Source organism: Trachurus trachurus (assembly GCF_905171665.1).
Source record: "Trachurus trachurus genome assembly, chromosome: 1".
In the NCBI taxonomy this organism is placed as follows: Eukaryota; Metazoa; Chordata; class Actinopteri; order Carangiformes; family Carangidae; genus Trachurus; species Trachurus trachurus.
The window spans coordinates 22,046,218-22,066,491 of NC_139891.1; the positions used below are offsets into that span (position 1 = coordinate 22,046,218).

At 39.8% G+C, this 20,274-nt stretch overlaps 2 protein-coding genes across 2 annotated transcripts; one reads left to right on the top strand and one right to left on the bottom strand.

Annotated features, from left to right (window-relative positions):
* Positions 1–198: 198 nt before the first annotated feature.
* On the top strand, positions 199–11,266 carry sgms2a (sphingomyelin synthase 2a; the record flags this gene model as incomplete). The annotated part of the gene is made up of 6 exons (XM_083972076.1): positions 199–281; positions 6,246–6,748; positions 7,647–7,764; positions 8,544–8,697; positions 9,026–9,192; positions 11,081–11,266. The coding sequence occupies exons 2-6, from the start codon at positions 6,300–6,302 to the stop codon at positions 11,264–11,266; spliced, it is 1,074 nt and encodes a 357-aa protein (XP_083828202.1). The 5' UTR covers positions 199–281; positions 6,246–6,299.
* A 4,046-nt stretch (positions 11,267–15,312) lies between these two features.
* LOC310990019 (hyaluronan-binding protein 2-like) lies at positions 15,313–20,274 on the bottom strand. The gene is made up of 13 exons (XM_083977226.1): positions 20,078–20,274; positions 19,947–19,959; positions 19,519–19,572; positions 19,332–19,445; positions 19,115–19,222; positions 18,877–18,981; positions 18,556–18,733; positions 18,073–18,164; positions 17,738–17,972; positions 17,517–17,656; positions 17,134–17,277; positions 16,805–16,947; positions 15,313–15,669 (listed from the first exon to the last, which is right to left on the bottom strand). The coding sequence occupies exons 1-13, from the start codon at positions 20,156–20,158 to the stop codon at positions 15,517–15,519; spliced, it is 1,560 nt and encodes a 519-aa protein (XP_083833352.1). The 5' UTR covers positions 20,159–20,274; the 3' UTR covers positions 15,313–15,516.

The window sequence follows — 20,274 nt, forward strand, 5'->3', positions numbered from 1 at the left end:
CGAGCGGAGTTATAGGTTGAAGCTTGTGCTGATTATAGGACGCACTGTGAATTAAAGGGGATACGAGGCGGGAGGCTGGATATAGCTAGAGGATGGATGGATGGAGCGACGGATGGATGAATGGGGCTACGGGGAGGAGCGCTCCCTCAAAAGCCAGCGGCAGTGTCGTGTAATGTAGCAGAGCAGCCTGAGCCAGAGCGGCGATCGAACAGGGCGCAGCATCAAGGAGTCAACGAACTGCAACTACAGGAAGAGGCACCAGGAGGCCCGAGCACAGGCAGGTAAGGATGCTATCTAACCCGAGCAACATGTGGATATAAATAGAGATCCTCTAATGTCTCCTCATCGGTGTTACTGCTGGCTTACCTGCGTTCAATACGGACGATTGATTGTGGCATTAATATGATCATTCATTGGATGGTATAGGACCGAGGTGGGTTTTTAGAGGCTATTCCTGATGACATTCAACTTTTTTCCATCAGTCTTTTCTAGAAATAGACTGTAAATACGAATTAGACATAGCCTACACAGCCGCCTATCGGTGTTTTTTATTTGGGGTATAGGATTCATGCTTGTCTCAGAAAATCATGAAAAAAAAAAGTTTTATCGGCTGATCAGTGGGAATGAACTGGAACAGTGGGCTACGTATTTATGGTGTGATGATGTCAGAAATACACAGCATATTAATCAGTATATAGCTTCAGGTATAGAAATGAAGAGGCAAGTTGTCACAAATCCAAAGCAGTAGCTATTTTATTATATGTAAACAGGCTTGTGGTACAGCTGTTCCTTAATAATTCACTTGTCAGCTTCCAAGTGCAACAGCTTTGACTTGAAAATGAGAAGGTTTAATTACAGGACATGCAATGACCTGTTGCCCCACCCAGTAGCCTTCATATGGAGCATGGTGTTCACTGTGTGTGTGTGTGTGTGTGTGTGTGTGTGTGTGACTGTGTGGGGCCACAGTGTTACACCCCAAAAGTAAACTTCAAAACTGGTTCAGCCATGCGCATCCCATGTGACAGACTACCACCCTTTAATATATAGGGGACAACACCCAGTGAGAAACCTGACATTACTGCCAGTATCCACCCCTTGTGTGGTTACAGCACCCAGAAAAGCCTGGGCTGCTGGTTTCTTGCACTCTGTGACCATTTTGGCTTGTTAAAGTAGCTGTCCTTTAATAAAAAATAAAATACAACAATATTTATTTGCACTGTCAGCAAAGAAAAAGTAGGCTACAGCTCTGTGTTTTGATGACAGCTTGGAAAAAGTGACAGTGACTATCATACAGTAGTCATGGCATCCACTAAAACAGGAGAACATTATTGCGCTAAACCCAAACGTGTCAGACATTTGCTCTCTGTCATTTACTTGCCAAGACAAACTGGACTAGTGTTACTGCTACTATGAAGTCAATATCAACTTCACACTTCTATTACTACCTCTTCTGCTGCTGATCAGTGATAGAGAGCATATTTTACTGAAGGACTCTGCTTAGGCCAGTCTGACATACAGGACTTGTACTTATTTACATTACATTCTACTTTGTACTAGTAGGCTACTCCACGACATTTGTCATTACATTTAACTGAAAGTGACTGATGCTTTGAATTAAAAGTTTATATACAGTGATGATAGTGATAGTGATAGTGATGCTGATGTACACAAACTAAAGTACTTAAAATTAGCTCGACATGAATCAGCCATGACAGTGGAAGGCTACTTAGATGTTAATGCATGTTTTATGTGTTATTTTAACAGCCCAGCAATATAACGCTCAAGGCCCACCTTTTCTTAAAGCAGATATCAGCTTCACGGCCGTTTCGGCTAATGCTGCGTTCAAGGCAGGCTTTTGAAACCGTAAGTTACAGCTTCAAGTCACAACTACGACTTGGTAGCGTTCCAGGTAACCCGTAGCTCGTGTTTTTACCATCCTGTTGTCTGTGAAAGTTCCCTATAACGGCCACTCGTAACTTCCGACCCGTGAACTCGTACCAGATCGAACTGGTATGACTTCACAGGAAGGAAAAACACAAAGTACGAGTTTCTTTGAACGCACCATGAGTTAGCAGCCCCCGCCCTTGTCAGGCATCAATTGGTCCTCGTGCTACGTCACCACATTCACGCGCATCCCTTGGCTGCACACACAGCCCTTCATGCCGTTCTCTCTCCTCATTGGATAACACTTGTATCCCACAAGGAAAATTTTCTCCTCGGGTTACAGCAGAGCAGAGTGACGGAGAGACTCGTGTTTAGGCTGAAATACTTCATGTAAGTGATTGCTGACGGAAAATAGGACTATTTAGGACTTATATTAACAAAAACATTCCACTGATATCTGCTTTAAGTAACATACTTTACTTTTAATGGGTTCTTTTACATGTTGTTACATTGTGGCTTTCTCACGTAAAGGATACACATACCTCTTGTAATTTAATCCTTTTTTCACAAAGGTATTTTTATTTACATTTTAGAGCTTCGAAAACACACGTATGCATTGTGCCATAGTGCTGTACAAACTTGTGTCAAATATTTAAATAACATCCTCCTCAGTGAGTCGTCTATTGAAATGAAGCTAAAATAAACCTCAGCTTGATGTAGGCTAGGCATTTCAGAGCGTAGCCTATACACCAGGTGCCTGTTATAGCGTAAAGTCAGCTCCTCTCTGTAGTGTGACCAGTTTCTAGAGGGCTGGGCCACTTCAGGCGTGATTTATTTAAAACTCTCTCTTTGATGAAGACAATCCACATGATGTGAAGAAGAAAATGAGTGGACAGCAATAGTAGCATGTTATTATGAAGGCCCCAAAGTGGAGTCAGAGCCCATGGTTCCCCTGGAGTAAAATACAGCCTTCAAGGCAACTGGGTGGCTTCTCTTGAAATAGCCTGGGTGAGTGGAGGCAGCCAAGTTATCCATTACGGCCTGTGACCATGTGGAATAGGTTTTTCTGCCAGTTTTCCATCACCACCCTTCCCTTTAGAGCACTGGGTGCTCCAGCTGGTGGGAAAACACTGTGGACTGTACACTGGGGAGGAGGGGACCGGTGGAAAACTAGTCTAATGGAGACACTCCTCTGACCTCCCATGTACAGTACACATAGCACAGTTTCACAGTGAACACTGCAATAAATATGTCCCATCTTCTGTAGACAGATAGATAGACAGATACTGTACTGACTGACTGACAGACAGATGTCTTTATTGTCATTCAGACATTACATACAATACATCAAACATGTATTGCACAAGCGATAAAAACACAGTTAAAAAAAATAACCATGTTAAAAGGAAAATGCTAGAAAAAAATATAAATATAACATAAATACAAAATACACATGTGGTGAGATGTGTCGAAATATGTGTAATAAATAAAAATGTTGCTGCGTATTGCGCTATGTTTTTGTCGTAAACCCATGCAGCCGCAGCCAACATGGGCTCCGCCATCTTTGTATTGGATATATATAATATAGTCTGCCTCTTCAAAAATATTGGGCAGTAAAGTCAATGTTTGTAAAGCTTGAGGAAATCCAAGAAAATCATCAGCTGAGGAAGACAGTGTGATACATTTGAAATCTCTCTAACAACCTTCTAAGTGGACGTTTAGTTGGGATTATGTAGGTAAGTATCTATAAGGCTATATTATGTATGGGTTTCGAACCCAGGTCTCCCGCACTGTGGGCGACGATGCTAATTGTTTCGCCAAGAGGTCAATGACCACTTGGCAAGTGGATTAGCACGTCTTTTATGGGTGAGTGAGTTTAACCTTGGTACTGCTAACCGCCACACGCTGTCACTTCTCCTTACTGGTACCTCGTGACTGTGACTATACCCGTGGACCTCCGTTACATTATGTATAAAACTTGAAGTGTGTTTTACCCATGATCATGGTCTTTCCCTGGCCCTAATACAGTTTTTAGTTGTCTAGAATGAACCAAAAAGTCAGTACAGTGTTCTCCATTCAAGTGAATTGACTTGAGTTGGCAAAATGTAGCTTACGTTAAATAGATCATATAGTTAATATATACCTGTTATGGAACTTGTGAAAACAGGGTTAACCTATCAATAGTGGTACTAGTGTAAGAAAACACTTGTGTGTTTTATTTTTTTTTTGCAGTAATGATCAACAATTTGTTCTGTCATTAGCACTTGTGTGATATTTTACATTTTACATGACTTGCCAATAAATGAACTGTGCTGAGGGGCTTTGAATCAGACAATGCCCCAATAAACCAGTTAAACGATGGCACTTGAGCAGCAGCATGATGTGTCTTCAGATGTCATTGTCAGCACAGTCTGTCTCCCCTGATGTTCAGCATTTGTACAGACTTGCTCAAACTTTGAAGTTTAAACAAAGCTGCTTAATATTATAAGGGTAAAAGTAAAAAAAAAAAAAAGATGAATAAATCATTGTGTTTTACAATAAAACTCTCACACTCATAATGTAAACACTGTGCTACACATCAACATATTGGACAACAACCTGAAGTATCACTTATCACAGAGATTCAATACAATCTCCATAAAAGCATAAGGGGCGTGGCATTATAATCTGTTTATATTGTTTGCCTGGTCCTGTTGATCTTATTTGCCATCTTGGTCAGTATTAATACACCTTATGTACCCCAACAGTCAGTCAGAATGTGTGCTCTGTAGCCATCCATTAGAAGAACAACAGGCTGAATCTGCTGAGGGTGAGTCAGAGGGCATTCTCCTGTAAGCCCTGTCTCCACTGTAATAATATTTTCCCAAAAATTTGATCATGAGGAAACTGATGCTTTCAGCAGCTCTCTTGAGTCCAAGCATACTCTATTTCTATCCCTTCTTTCATCCAGGTGCCAGGTTTTCCTCTAAGTAAACATACCATTCTGTATGTATCCCAGATGACAGTTATTGTGATGCATGTCAGGGCTGAAAGCAATATCCTCAAATCCATTAAAGGAGCTGTTAAAGGGACTAGAAGCCTTTTAGATGTGAGAGAATAAAAAAGGGCCATTGCTGTAGTGCTCTCTCAAGTCATTAACTGAAAAGAGCTCAACAACAAACATTGCATTAGCTCATCTCCAACTTTCACAACGAATCAGTTATCAGAGAATCGATCCACACATTACATAATTTTAGTTTAGCTCAATTTTTCTCAGTTTAGTGTAGTTTTATTTGTTGTTTTGGATCTTATTTTTTAAATAAAAAACGAAACAAAGTTTCTTATTTTGGTTTTGTTTACTCTAGGTGTTCTTCATGTCATTCAATCCAAGTTATAGAACAACAACACGTGGAGCTTGTGATTTTCCACATGTGAATTCTTCACATGTGGAAAATTTTGCACATGTGGGAATCATGTTATTTGCACATGAGAAACATGTGGTTTTGGGCTGATTTTATGTGAATTCACATGTGAACCCATTTTCCACATGTGGTAGCATGTTTTACCCATGTGCTCTACATGGTAACACGTGGTAACATGTGATCACGTGTTACCATGTAGAGCACATGTGTAAAACATGTTGCCACATGTGGAAAATGGGTTCACATGGGAATTCACACACATAAAAATGGGCCAAAACCACATGTTTCTCATGTGCAAATAACATGATTCCCATGTGCAAAATTTTCCACATGTGAATCACATGTGAAGTTCATGTGTTTTTTCTGTAAGGGATTGGTCAAGAATTATCTTAAAATCTTGTAAAAAATGTGTTTTCTTGAGCTATGTTTGCATTCATACAGCCTGAAAGCTTGATGTTGAGCATGTAATGTTTGATCATATAACTTTAGACCATGACAGCTGTAAGTTGAGGACAAAATCAGAAAACTGAAGCTGTTTGGCGCAAAGACTGTGGAAGGCCCAAAATAAGAAAATCTGGATCTGGTGAATGTCTAGGGAAAGGAAAATATAACTCTCAGCTTAACTCAGACAACCACATCTCAAAAATAACTTCTCTGTCTAAAATGGACATTTTAGCTTGAGGGATCAAGAACTTTGTATCAATAAAAGTTCAATTCTTTGCTTTGCTAATCCCGAGTATAAGAAAGAGTGGGAACAAAAGTAAACTGGTGTCCATATCCTCCCTGTTTCTCATCATGGTGATGGTGGTGATACTCAAATTGTAACCAGGCAGCTCTTGCTCCTTCACTTTCATGCTTTTCTGTCTGATGCAAATGAAAATATGGTGTTTGTACTTTCCAAACTAAAGAGTCTGTCAGTCTTCAACATTTTTGTTTGTTTCTTTTATGGTTTTATGGCAGGTAAAAGCCTCAACCCAGTGAAGTAGTGCCTGTGGATGGACAGTGCAGGCACTCATGGCATCACAGGAGCTTGTGGATGCGAGAGACTCTGCCACTGATAACAGGAACCCAGGAATGGAGGGGGGTGCCGTGCCCAACGGCGGGAAAACTTGTCCCGTCCACACCCCAGGTGGGGAGGATTCAAAGAGGGGCTTTCGGAAAGGCATAGGGAGACATAATGACTACGTGAAGATCTCTGTGCCAGAGTCCAAGGTCAACCGTTTGCCCATGGAGTGGTGGAAGACATTTCTTGCCTTCTTTTACGCTGGTTTCAACTTGGTCCTGACCACAGTCGTCATCACCATAGTCCACGAGAGGGTCCCACCCAAAGAAAGCAGCCCACCTCTCCCTGATAAGTTCTTTGACTATATTGACAGGGTAAAGTGGGCATTTACAGTGACAGAGATCAATGGCATGGTGCTGCTGGTCATCTGGTTGATCCAGTTGTTCTTCTTCAGATACAAGTAAGAACTTTTACCTGCTGTCTAATGTATAAACTAAATTGTTCTTTCAGCTTAAAGAATAATTGTAGGTGTTTTCTTTATTTTTTTGGTCAGGTCACTTTTTCTTCGGCTCATCTAAGTGAGCAATGCTCTACATGTCTTAGTCTTTTGAAGAAGCCATCAGTGATTAAATCGTTTTTCTGTCCTTGCCACAGTAGGGGTTTCCTTCTAAACTCTAAACTTCAGAAAACATAGCCAAACTAAATTCATCTTTTAACATTGATTCTTCCATATGTAGCCAAAGATACACAAATAAATCTATCAATGAAATGGGCTTAGCAATGCAAGCAAAACCACTAATACCACTTTTATAATAATAATAATAATAAACTTTATTTATAGAGCACTTATCAAATGAAAGTACAAAGTTCTTAACAGAGAAAAATGAGGATAACAGTTAAAACAAGAAAATAAAATCACAGGATAAAAAGCTGCTGAGTTCTGTAATCGATTCAAGGCTTTTTGGTTCATACACGAAAAGAGACTGTCACAATAATCAAGGCGTGAGGATATAAAAGCATGTATAATGGTTTCAGCATCTCTAGAATTTAAAATGGATCGTATTTTAGCGATATTTCTGAGATGGTAAAAACAAGATTGCACAAGCTTAGTAATGTGTGGTTCGAAGATAAAATTGCTGTCAACAAGATTTATCACTGTTACAGTGTATTACAGTTGTTGTCTTTAAGAGTCTGGCTAATGAAACTTGATCGGCTGAGATTTGACCTGTTGATATAACACTGTGCAAGATAGTCTCCAGAGTAATTTAAGTAGATGTTTGCCACTTTATGTGGCATAACCAGAGGACCACAACCACTGCAGTTGCTTGATTACGACTCTTAACTTTCTCTATTTGCAGGTCAATAGCAAGCAGGCGGTTCTTCTTCCTCATCGGCACCTTGTACCTGTACCGTTGTGTCACCATGTACATCACTACCCTGCCTGTACCTGGCATGCATATGACTTGTGCTCCTAAGGTGAGTAGCATGCAGACATCAGCCATCACAGCTCAGACAGGTGACTCTGCCGGTGCGCCCACAGGCGCTCATTTTGCACAGCAATGCAAGAGGCATTTTCACTTTTCATTGCTTCAAGATACCAATGATATTGAGGTGCATCAGTGTTTGATCAGAAACATGTGCTCCTGGCAGTTGTTTGCTGGGCTGTGTTGTCCAAAAGGATCAAAAGTTGGACAGTTTAATGATTGTTGTTTTTTTTCCAAGAATTCAATATATTTCAGACATTATTTGAAAGCATTTAGCTCCTTGTAAGAAAGGATACAACAGATTTGCCCATGTGTAGTTGATGATATTCTACAATTCAACTATTCATTTTGATCACTCCTATTAGCTCAACTTGCGTTGTGTTTCCAGAGTTGAAATAACAGAAAACAAGATAGGTATTTCAACATTTTGCTGTCTTGCCGTGTGTTAAATGAGAAGACTGGTGTCTGTATGTTTAAGATGAAGCTTTAGCTTATTGGGAGTGGAAACTGGGGGACACGCAGCACCTCCTTTATCTGTTCCCTTCTAGACTTGCTATGGTTTTGTCTATCTTTGACAACTACACTGATGATCAAACCAATCAGAAAACTGTTATATTAAAAATCTTTATTAACAGAGCCCAAATGCTTTATAAGATGCTTCAAAACAAGTGCTAATAATGCTGTAATGTTGCTGCTGACCTTGTGTTTTTGTTGTTGTTGTTGTTTTTCCATATTTCTCCCTCTTCACATCTACTTTCTGTTCTCCACCAGCTCCACGGAGACTCCCAGGCAAAAATCCAGCGAATTCTGCGGCTCATTTCCGGTGGAGGTCTTTCCATTACAAACTCCCATCTCCTGTGTGGAGACTTCCTGTACAGCGGACACACTGTGATGCTCACCCTCACCTACCTGTTCATCAAAGAGTGTGTGTACTCAAAGCATGCTTGTTTGTTTTTGTGCATGGAAACTCTTATTGGAAGGTCCCATGAATAATGTATGTGAATGATATTGTCTGTTTCCATTCTCATCCTATATGGCCCACAGTAGTTTATTACACAGCTAAACATCCTTCTAGTTTCCACTACTACCTATGCTGTAGCCTTATTCCTCCATGTGCTGCTGGAAATCCTTCTGTTTTGGCATATTTCACTAAAATGTTACAGTCTGTTTTTTTTGACAGTGGATACATGGAAGTTCAGACCACAAACAGATGCTGTCATAAATTTGATCTTTTCTTCTTCCTCTGCCTTCAGACTCGCCACGGTCGTTTTGGTGGTACCATCTGATGTGCTGGCTGCTGAGCGCAGTGGGAGTGGTCTGCATCTTGGTGGCACATGAGCACTACAGTGTGGATGTCGTTGTGGCCTATTTCATCACTTCCCGCCTGTTCTGGTGGTACCACACCATGGCCAATTTACAGGTCTGAACACAGCTTGACATTTGTGTGTGTGTGTGTGTGTGTGTGTGTGTGTGTGTGTGTGTGTGTGTGTGTGTGTGTGTGTGTGTGTGTGTGTGTGTGTGTGTGTGTGTGTGTGTGTGTGTGTGTGTGTGTGTTGGAGTCAAAGAGAGTAAATAAAAGCTTTCAAGTCTTCCCTCTAATTGAACCTTGCTACACATGGTTCATTATGCTAGGCTTTAGTGCCTGTCTGGTGACGTGTGAGCTTACTTCAAACATACCAGCGTAAAGTCACATTCACACAGGAATGAATTACTGTTCATAATCAAAGGAAATGGTCTCTCTATATATATAAACGTATAGAAGGTTCACATACAGCATTTTCAGACTGTCTAGGTGTCATTCACTGAAACAACTGGGGCACATTCAAAATGCTGAACCACTCCCTCTACTGGCCCAAGTGTAAACACACAGTTGATATAAGGATTTCATGGCAAACATGATGTTGTTTTTCAGCATTTTGACAGTCTATGTAAATTAAATGAACTATTTTTTTTATTTTGGAAGATAGTACTTCCTCAGGCTCAGGCTATTAAAGGCTCTTATTTAGGCCTACTTATACCAGATAACCTTTGGAATATATTTTTGTGTTGAATGAACAGAGTGGAGAGCTTTAGGCTGGCTACACACTAGACGATTCTCAAATGAAAGTGCAGGAGAACACATACAGTTCAAAGGTTTTGTTTCAGTTTCAGGACAGTTTCAACCAATTCTAAACATTGCAATCCTCCAAAAGCACACTAGACGATCTGACCATACCAAGACCACATACCTGCCATAGAGTGCCGAAGCGGAAGCAGGAAGTAACGTCGCCATGAGTCCTCAATTCGGAAAAAAGTCTCCATGTAAGTGAATGGGAGTCACAGTTTTATTTTGTGATCCAGTTGAATTTCTACCTGTTTAAAACATCACGTTTCATGCCGAGAAATCAGCAGTTTGTTGTAAAACTACTGTAAAATAAAATTCTGAAGAATCCGACTACAGGTCGCGAAGGTGACGTTACACACCAAATGCCGCCCTTTCCCGTGTCAGTTGGTGATATAATTTTTGTGGGACACCAGATCTGTAGTCCGTAGAGTGTCGTCACACAAAATACATTCTTCCGTTGCCGTTTTACGATAAACTGCAGATTTTTTTGGCATGAAACGTTTTTTTTAAATAGTTAGAGGTCATATTTTTTTTCTCATGACACAATTCAATCGGATCACGAAATAAAATGTTGACTCCCGTTTAATTACATGGAGACTTTTTCTGAATTGAGGACCCATGGCGACGTTATTTCCTGCTTTCGCTTCAGCACTCTATTTGTAGTAAAGATTTCATAGTGGCCACTGTTTACAATAAGCCTCAAATCAGGCAGCAAATGGACACAGTAATAAGACCTATGAGTCCACGTGCTTGTTTCTTGTGATGTGACTACCAGCAATACTGAAGCTGCACATCCATAATTTAGAGTAGCACTATCGCAAATACAGCAGTAATAGCAATAAAAAAAACTGAAATATGCAATAAATAGGTCCAGGGGAGCCATAACTGTTTGTACACAAAATATAGCCAACGGTGTAGTGCCTGTGGAGCAAATGCAGAATTCCTTTTTGCTATGAGACAAGCCGGCCCGACGCTTAGCGCCTCCTCCTGAACGGCAGGCTATGTAAAGAGGACGAGGATGTTTATATCTGATACGCTGCACCACCGGCCCCATCTAGTGGCCGAATAAAGTATTGGAATTTGCAATAGTGCTACTCTAACATTCAATCACACCTTTCAAATAACATAAATAAGTCAAATTGATTAAAAAAAAGAAGAGACTGGTATATATCATTTTAAAAGATAACCTTATTTTTCTCAACAGACTCTGAAATGCTCGCCCAACAACTACCTCACCAACACCTGGTGGAACCCGCTGTTCAACTTCCTGGAGAGGAACGTCCAAACTGCAGTGCCATGCTCATACAGCTGGCCCATCACCTGGCCTCCTGCCTGCCTTAAGAACCCCTGCAAGAAGTACGCCATGGTACAGAGCACACGAGAGGAGTGACATGACCCTGATACCCCAGCAGTGTTGCCTGATAATCCACTGAAGTGGTATTCATTCATTCAGTATTGTCTCCTGGACAGGAACATATTGGTACCAAATGTGTAGTTACTGTATGAAAGAAACAAAAATGTGCCTAGTAGGATAATCATATCGTCTGGGTTCTTTGCCACTGTAATTTATTTGTGAGATAAACAAAATTGTTGTTTTGTTTTTGTTTTTTTGGCAAACAATACTTGTATCAGCTCCCAGTGAATTTCAGACACAAAAGGACAGTTTTGTTGCAACTGACTGGCAGGTTTGTTGCAATACTTACAAGACATATTGATTTTGGATCTACTACCATAACTCTTTCATACTGTATTGATGGGGTTTTACCTCAATATGATATCAGTGTGCTCAAATCACAAGGTGCCTTAGTGTGTTAAATGTCAGTAGGTGAACCAAAACTGCCATTATGAGTCTTGGTGTCTTTGTTTTTTTTATTATTATTATTATTATTATTATTAGTATATTAAATAATTTTGTATTCGTTTTAGCAGCCTTCAGTGTGTATATCCCAGTTGTAGTCTCAACATTGTTCTTCTGTATTAAAATGGGACCATACGAAAGATTCATAGTGTTCTCTGAATTTAATGATATAATCCTGCTATACAGTACAACACAACTGCACATTTTGGGTTTTTGTTTGTTTGTTTTTACAGTTTTATCTCTTCAAACTGTTAGCAAATGTTTTGTTCACAAGTTACAAGAAACATGTTTTCTAAAATAATTTATATGATACATGAAAATAAAGTCATGCTTATTAAAATTGCATTGTCAACATTAAAGCAGAAGTAAGTGATATATTTGTGTTAATATAAGTCTTAAATAGTTATATCTTCCGACAGCAATCACTTACATAGAGTGTTGGGTCTGAAACACGGGTCTGTCAGTCACTCTGCTCTGCTCTGAGCCGAAGAGAAAACATTTATCGTATCCTACAGTTTTTATCCAATGAGGAGAGAGAACGGCATGCAGGGCTGTGTGTGCAGCCAAGGAACGCCGTGAATGTGACGACGTAGGGACGAGGACTGTTATGGTGCGTTCTCGTACTTTTCCGACCGTGAAGTCGTACCAGTTCGATCTGGTACGAGTTCACCGGTCGGAAGTTACAAGTGGCCGTTATAGTGACTTTCACCGGTAAAACAGGTCGGAAAAACACGAGTGGGTTGCCTGAAATGCTACAAAGTCGTAAGTTGTGACTTGAAGCTGTAATTTACGATTTCAAAAGCCTGCCTGGAACGCAGCATTAGCGAAAACGACCGGACCACTTACTTCTGCTTTAAGCCAAATAAGGCTATATAGTGTTAAAGCAGAAGTAAGTGGTCCGGTCGTTTTCGCTAATGCTGCGTTCCAGGCAGGCTTTTGAAATCGTAAATTACAGCTTCAAGTCACAACTTACGACTTTGTAGCGTTCCAGGCAACCCACTCGTGTTTTTCCGACCTGTTTTACCGGTGAAAGTCACTATAACGGCCACTCGTAACTTAAAAATACAAGTTTCCTTGAACGCACCATCACAGTCCTCGTCCCTACGTCGCCACATTCACGGCGTCCCTTGGCTGCACACACAGCCCTGCATGCCGTTCTTTCTCCTCATTGGATAAAAACTGTAGGATACGATAAATGTTTTCTCCTCGGCTCAGAGCAGAGCAGAGCTGAGAGACCCGTGTTTCGGTCCAAACACTCTATGTAAGTGATTGCTGTCGGAAGATATAACTATTTAAGACTTATATTAACACAAATATATCACTTACTTCTGCTTTAACCCTAATTTTTTTTCTACTTTACAAACTATCATGACATCAATCATACAATATTTTTCTACATTTTGATTAAATAGGATAGGATAAACCATTTTAAAGTATATATATATATCTTTTTTTAATATATATTTTTTGGGCTTTTCATGCCTTTACTGATAGGACAGTCGAGAGAGACAGGAAATGGGAAGGCTGAGAGAGGGGGAACGACCCACAGGAAAGGGCCGCCCGACGCGGGAATCGATCCGGGGCCGCCTGCAGCGAGGACCACAGCCCCAACACACGGGGCAGGTGCTCCACCAACTGAGCCAAACACCACCCCAGAATAAACCATTTTAAATATGGTAAATAGCCTAATAATATTAAGGTAGCAGCATAGGTAAACCAAACAATACTAAATAGTCACATTCAAATATGTGAGCTTGACTGTCTAACAGTTTTGTATCTTTCTGTGCTGTATTCTAAGTAAAATATCTTTTTTACAACCTAGAACTGTTCAATAACAATATTTCTAAGTGACTGTGACTTGATGAATGGTTTGTATATTCTTGTGTCCCTCAAATGCCCTTGAAATATCAAAATTCCCCCCAAAATTTATTTTCAATTTGGCTTTTTGCAGGACAGCCATAAGACCTTGTGGTTAGAGATCTCAGCTCCTACTCCCTCTAACAGTCATCACATCCTATCCACTGAACATCATAATAGCATCATCTTATATAATACCCAAACACAAACAGTGCTTGACAGCTTATGGGCTCTAGAAAGCTCAATTAAAAAAAAAGAAGAAGAAGAAAGAAACAGAAACTACAATTCCTGTTATTATGCACCACAACTGAGTCAAAAGGTCCCAAGCCAATTTTTATTCCATAATTAGCGTTTTTTAACAATCTGGACCTTATTTTTACCATAAAATATGATCATTTACTCACCCAGATAACTTTGGTGTCATTACAAGTCGTTCTGATGAAATTTGATCCACCGAGAGCCGCGTATGTCCGTATAATGCGAGAACACGGGGCACGCAATTTAAAAAAAAAAAAAAAAAAAATTATTCATATGCACAATGATAAAACAAGAATTTTATTTAATAATACAAAGACAAATAATTGTGCAGGAGAGGAAAAGAAGCCCAAAGGGCTTATATAAAATCCTCCCCCTCAATACAACATCACTAAAACAAATCAACCAATAGAAAAAGAAAAAGGAAAGAAAAGCAAAAAAGAGAAAGAAACAAAGAAAAAACACAATAAACAAACAAACAAACAAACAGAAGATATCCATAAAATTACAAATTAATTTCAATTATACTAGAAATAGAGTATTATTTTTGCCTGAATAGAAGATACCTCACCAAACTAGTCCTAAATATTCTGTAGGATGATGACCTATCTAAAGACCTATCTAAACATATCTAAGACCTATCAAAAATGCAGCTAACCTATCTAAGACCTATCTAAAATGCAGCCTCTAAATAACACATTATCCGCCGCGAAACTCGTTCATTTCGCCAATATTTTGTTATGATAAACTAGTGTTATTCCCCTCTGAGTCCGTGGTGGCATGTTATCAACACCCAGGGTCTGTTGACCTACTAACCTCTCACCTGGATTATGTCATCTCCGACCACCGCGCGGCTCATTCTGATAATAATCATTCCGCTTTGGCATTCGGGTGTGTAGCAACCAAAAACGTAATAACGGCCAATAACGTAATAATTTTGGCCATTTTAAATGTAATAAAGCCAATAATGTAATAACGTGCCAATAATGTAATAACATTTCTGAGCCAATAACGTTAGTCGATCACAGGGCCTCAAATAAACTTTAAAAAAAATATGATCCCTAATGTCCAAAGCAAAACTCATCAAATGTGTGCACTTCTTAGAGAGGGATCGTACTATGCCAGATTTATCACAGCTTCAGGCTGAGCTACATGGCATGAAACAATTCAATTCAAGCATTAGCAGCAAAAACATCAGAATGTCGTAGATCAAAAGTAATAAAGCTAGATGTTAAGTCTGCTTTTGCTTTTGCTCTTTTGCTCTGTTCTGGTGCCCAAATAATTCAATTTTAGACTCATCTGTCCAAAGAACATTATTCCAGAAGTCCTGGCCAGACTGGTCTTTGTTAAAATTGATATTAAATATCCATGTGTCCAAATATGTTAAAACTGACTGTACTGTATTATACAGTACAGTCAGTTTTAACATATTACATACATACATATAATACACTACAGAATGTACATTGTATTTTCATATTTTTTTTATTTTAATCTTTAGAGAAGAACACATGCAGGTACAGACAAAGCCTTCTTACAGCCATGCAAAAAGTTTTCCCATGAGTAATCAGAAATTATTTTATTTATTTGAAAATTTAGAGAGGATAAACCCCTTGAGATGCAGCATCTCGTAGTTGAAGTAACGCGGTAATACGGTCAACAGATCATGTTCAGTTGATCTTGCTCCTGATCCAATCAACGAACGAGTAGACGTTGGCGTGGACTGCAGGCTTCTTCTTACCGCAGCCGTCACCCCAGCTCTCCACACCAGCGACGTAGTTTATCTCATTTTGCTCACACACCAATGGGTTACCTGCATTTCCCTGCAGAATTATAGAGAGTAAAGGTGTGACTATTTCCTCTAAAGAAGAGAGCTGTGGGAGGAATTACATGTCTTGCACACTTCGTCACAGGCCTGATGTGTGCATGTTTGAATTTAAAGGTAAGAGATAAGATAAGATATTCCTTAATTTGTCCCACACTGGGGAGATTTACATTGTTGTAGCAGCGAAAAGGAAAGAGCACAAAAAATTATAAACACAACAAAAATGTAAAAAAAATAAAATAAAATAAAAATAGAACATTTACAGAGTTTATACAGTGCTGTAGTGAGCAGTGACAGAATACAAGAAATAATATTGAAAGTCCCATATGAGTCAACTTTTAAATTATAAAGCATGTTTAGGTTCCATATCAATATTCAGAAATTAAGGCACTCAAGCTACAGAGAAATGCACACAGCCTGCATTCAGAAACTGTAACTTTGTGATGTCACAACAAAGCAGTCCCTGCCATCAGCCATGGTTAAGCCCCGCCCCCCTGGACCGTTTTGTTACCTGAAGTCTGCTTTAATTTTGTTCAATTACTCAAAAACAAATCAGCCAATCAGATCAAAGCTAAAGCTTAAAATCCTCTCCCCTGATTGGCTGATCCTACTGTCGTTACTTACTGAAGAGATGTAATACAATATAGAGTTGATTTTTGGCTCTTGACATCACAAATATATTCTGTCATTCTTATCAAAACTACATATAAAAGGTCTAAAATATGGGACCATAAATAGCACTGTTAAAGCAGAAGTAAGCCATCCGGTGGTTTTGGCTAACTTCCTGTCAGCCGATGGAGTTAGCAGTCCCTGCCCTCGTCCCTACGTCACCACATCCACGTGCATCCCTTGGCTGAACACACAGAGAGGACCGCCCCTTTATGCCGTTCTCTCTCCTCATTGGATAAAGGTTGTAGGATACAAGGAAAGTTTTCTCCTCGGCTTACAGCAGAGCAGAGTGACTGACAGACCCGGGTTTCGGACCAAACACTCTAGTGATTGCCGTCGGAAGATATAACTATTTAAGACTTATATTAACACAAACATTCCGCTTACTTCTGCTTTAACTACTACGACAGCACATGAATAGATTTTTTGAGATGATGCAGCACATTATGCAATTACATACACACCTGACAGCTGTCAATGCCACCTTCCAAATACCCTGCACAGAGCATGCTTTTGTCCAGTTGATCTCCATGGACTTCAGGAGCTTTGCATTGTTCTTCGGGTATCAGCATCATATTAGTATTCAACATCTTGCTGCTTATCCGTGCTGAAAAGTAGGTGAAAGCAAATCAATACAGATTACATTATAGGATATATCATATAAATACATATTATACCTACATATATATTCATGATATAATTACAATGTTATATGCAATTATTTTAAGTTGCTTCTAGAGTGAAAGTATAGGAAAGGATAATAATAGTAAGTGATAACAGAAATGTTCTTTACCGGTACCAGGTTCAGTAATCCACCATCCAGCGATCCCACACTTCTTTCCAGCAGGGAAGTTCTGGTCTGGTAGACACACCGATTTCACATAGCGAGTTTCCTTTGCACAGTAAGGACTGTCTGTCACTTGGAGTTGAAGCAGAGCTACACAGAGAGTTGACACAGAGAGTAAGAGATATGAATCATTTTATGAATAAAGTATATCAAATTACATTTCCCAAAACAAACATATTTTTTGGATTCATGAGTTAAAAGCTCATGAATCAATGACTCAAACTTTTGGATTGAAGTAATCTAAGTTCAGCTATTGTGTACATTGTAATGTATTACTGTACTTTAACACTAGGCTAAATATGACACTATATTCATAAAATGTGACAAACCAATGTCATTGGAAAATGTTCGCATCGAAGTGTAGTTCTCATGAACAATTGTTTGTATTACTGGGATGGTCTGGTCCCTCTCCCCCTGTTTGTCGAGGTTTCCTCCTCCCAAAACCACTTGGTATTCATGCGTAGCTTGACTGGAAAAAAATAAAATGTGAAATGTTCATGGTAGAAAATTGAACAAACTTGAAATTGCGTACAAAAAAAACAGAACCTACAGACAGTTGGCAGCAGTGAGGACCCAGCAGGATGAGAGGAGGGCTCCACCGCATGTGTGGTGAAACTCAGACGACGAGCCTTTGGGTCTCCTCTGCACCGACACCTGCCAGGGGTGGGCAGCGACGTAAGCCCTGCTCTGCCCAAAATACCTGTGAGCTGTGAGAATGTCAGTCTTTCCACACTCGGAGAAAGGGGAGGAGGCTGGTTCTGGATCAACAGGCAGGGTTGGCTTGGCTGAAGCGGAGGTACATCAGAAAAGAGTTAAGTTTAGCTTTGGCATTCATGTTTAGTATAAACTGTGTGTGTACTGTGCTGTGTGCAAGAGCGTGATCACCTCCAGGGCATTTCTTGATGTTGCAATAGTCCCAGTCTAGTTTATTATCCTTTTTAATAAAACACCAAGGTTTTTCATCCCTATCTGGGTTCCTAAGATGTGAGGAAAACAATGAAACAGCTGCATTATTGTTTCTCCCCATTCACAGATTTGTCTATATTCTACATAAAACATTTATGTACATTTGAAATACAAATTTAGAGATTGAAAAATTGCAATAACTCCATATATTGCCATGACTAAACCACACAAATATGTAAGTTCATATATTCTTTCTTTCTCTGTATATCATTTTCAAAAGCTGTCAGTACATCTATACACTGTTGCCCAGTTGGAATAATTTACACTTTGTTTATCAAGAATAAATCACATTGTCACACTTTATGGGCAACTGTGTATATCCATACACAAGAGTCTAAAAGTCTGAGACAACTTTCCCAGATTTAGAAGATGGATGTTAAATGTTGATAATAAGTAAAATACCTGCAATAGTTTTCCCCTGGCCCTGGGTATCTATCGAGGGTTGGGAACATGTGGAGAATAAACCCTGCGTTTAACAGGATGAAATTAGAGTACCAGTCCAGACACTCCACCCCTTGTTCCGTCATACTGTATTTACCTCCGTATTTCTCTCCATTCCCTTCATAACAGTCACTGGCAGCTGTAGAAAAATGTTGCAGTAAAAAATGTGAGTTCGTATTTTAAATGTGAAAGGTGAATAAGTACACAAAGAAGACTTAGCCAAGTGAATGGGGTTATATTAGTAGGACTGATGGTTGGCTGCGTCTTTTATAAAACCTTTACCAGTTGTACAGAGACTCCCAGAATATCCGTCAGGACAAAGGCAGCGGATACCAGCACAAGTGCCTCCGTTCTGGCAACGATTGGGTAGGCAGGGAATTAGTGACACTGATGCACAAGAGAAACACATGATCAGTAGGTTCAACAGCAGGGGGGTAACAAGGACATTTGGGGCTCTCATAGGACACCACCCATCCTGACTCACCAGAAAAATCATATTTGATATCTTTGTCATACTCACAATCCTTACATTCATCGCCTCTGAATGGAAACATGCACTTGCATTGTAAGGTGGGGTACATGAGGCAGTCACCATTACCACAGGTGACATTTTCGCAAATGTTTTTGACTGAGGAGCAAAACACGTTATGAGTTACGAGCAGGTATAAACATAGTATGTATTAGCATTGCAAATAAATATTTTGCAGCAAGTGACATAAGACGATCCTCCTTCTGACCTGGTGTTTGACACCTGTCGCCTGTGAAATATCTGGAGCATATACATCTGGTTCCTGTAGTGGGATCAGCACTGCACCCGCCACCGTTGAAACAAGGGCTTGAGGCACAACGCTCTAGAAAAGGTGAGAAAGTGTCAAACAACCTGATGGGAAACACAGTTACACAAAGCCGTCCAGGGCCACTTACCCAGGGTTTGCCAGTATCTCTCCATGAAAGCCAAGCGTTCACTCTCCTCATCAGCTATATTTGTCAAGAAGAGAGTTGATTCAAAGGTTACACAGAAATACAACTGGTGACCTAGGTTCTCTGAGTGAACAGACAGGTGATGAGTCACGAAGAGTAATTGAGAAGAAAGAGAAGAATCTTTATTTAGCATGTTTTGACGACAGGTCTTCTTCTGGTGCTATTTTTGTTTTTTCTTAAAGAGTAATCCACAACACTTACCCCAGTGGGGTCAGTCCCCATACATAAGGCATACACAGTATAGTAGGAGAGATAGTCTTGACAATAATCTACAATTCAATTCACACAGTTTCAAAAGTTTTTTAAAGAAAGATAAATCAGTGCTGCCAAATTGTGTCACCGCATAGATGAAGAGTAGAAAAGAGTCTTACGTGAGCGATGCACCTGAAATGACAAAATCAGAGAGAACACATCAGAAAGGTTTTGTCACAAAAGAAACTCTTGTGCATTATTCAAAAATAAATCCTCCCAGACTGATTCACTCATAAAGACCGAAACTTACCCTCAGGTCCCGACCATGAATGGTCTGACCATGAATGGTCAGTATGCTCAGGCTTATGAGCAGAGCTCCTGCAGACAACATGTTGCTGAATGTCACTCTCTCAATGCATACAGCTGCTGATCCCGTGTTTGACTTAAATACCCTATCCTATTTAGCTTTGTACAGACTTTAAACTCTATACGCAAAATGTCTCTTTG

Bases quoted from the DNA above. Each gene is read 5' to 3' on its own strand.
- LOC310990019 (XM_083977226.1), bottom strand. From the start codon at position 20,158: ATGTTGTCTGCAGGAGCTCTGCTCATAAGCCTGAGCATACTGACCATT. The intron at 19,446-19,518 runs GTAAGTGGCCCT...CACCTTTTCTAG, and splicing joins GAGATACTGGCAAACCCTGG to AGCGTTGTGCCTCAAGCCCT. The intron at 18,734-18,876 runs GTAAAGGTTTTA...ATTTTTCTACAG, and splicing joins TGGGAGTCTCTGTACAACTG to CTGCCAGTGACTGTTATGAA.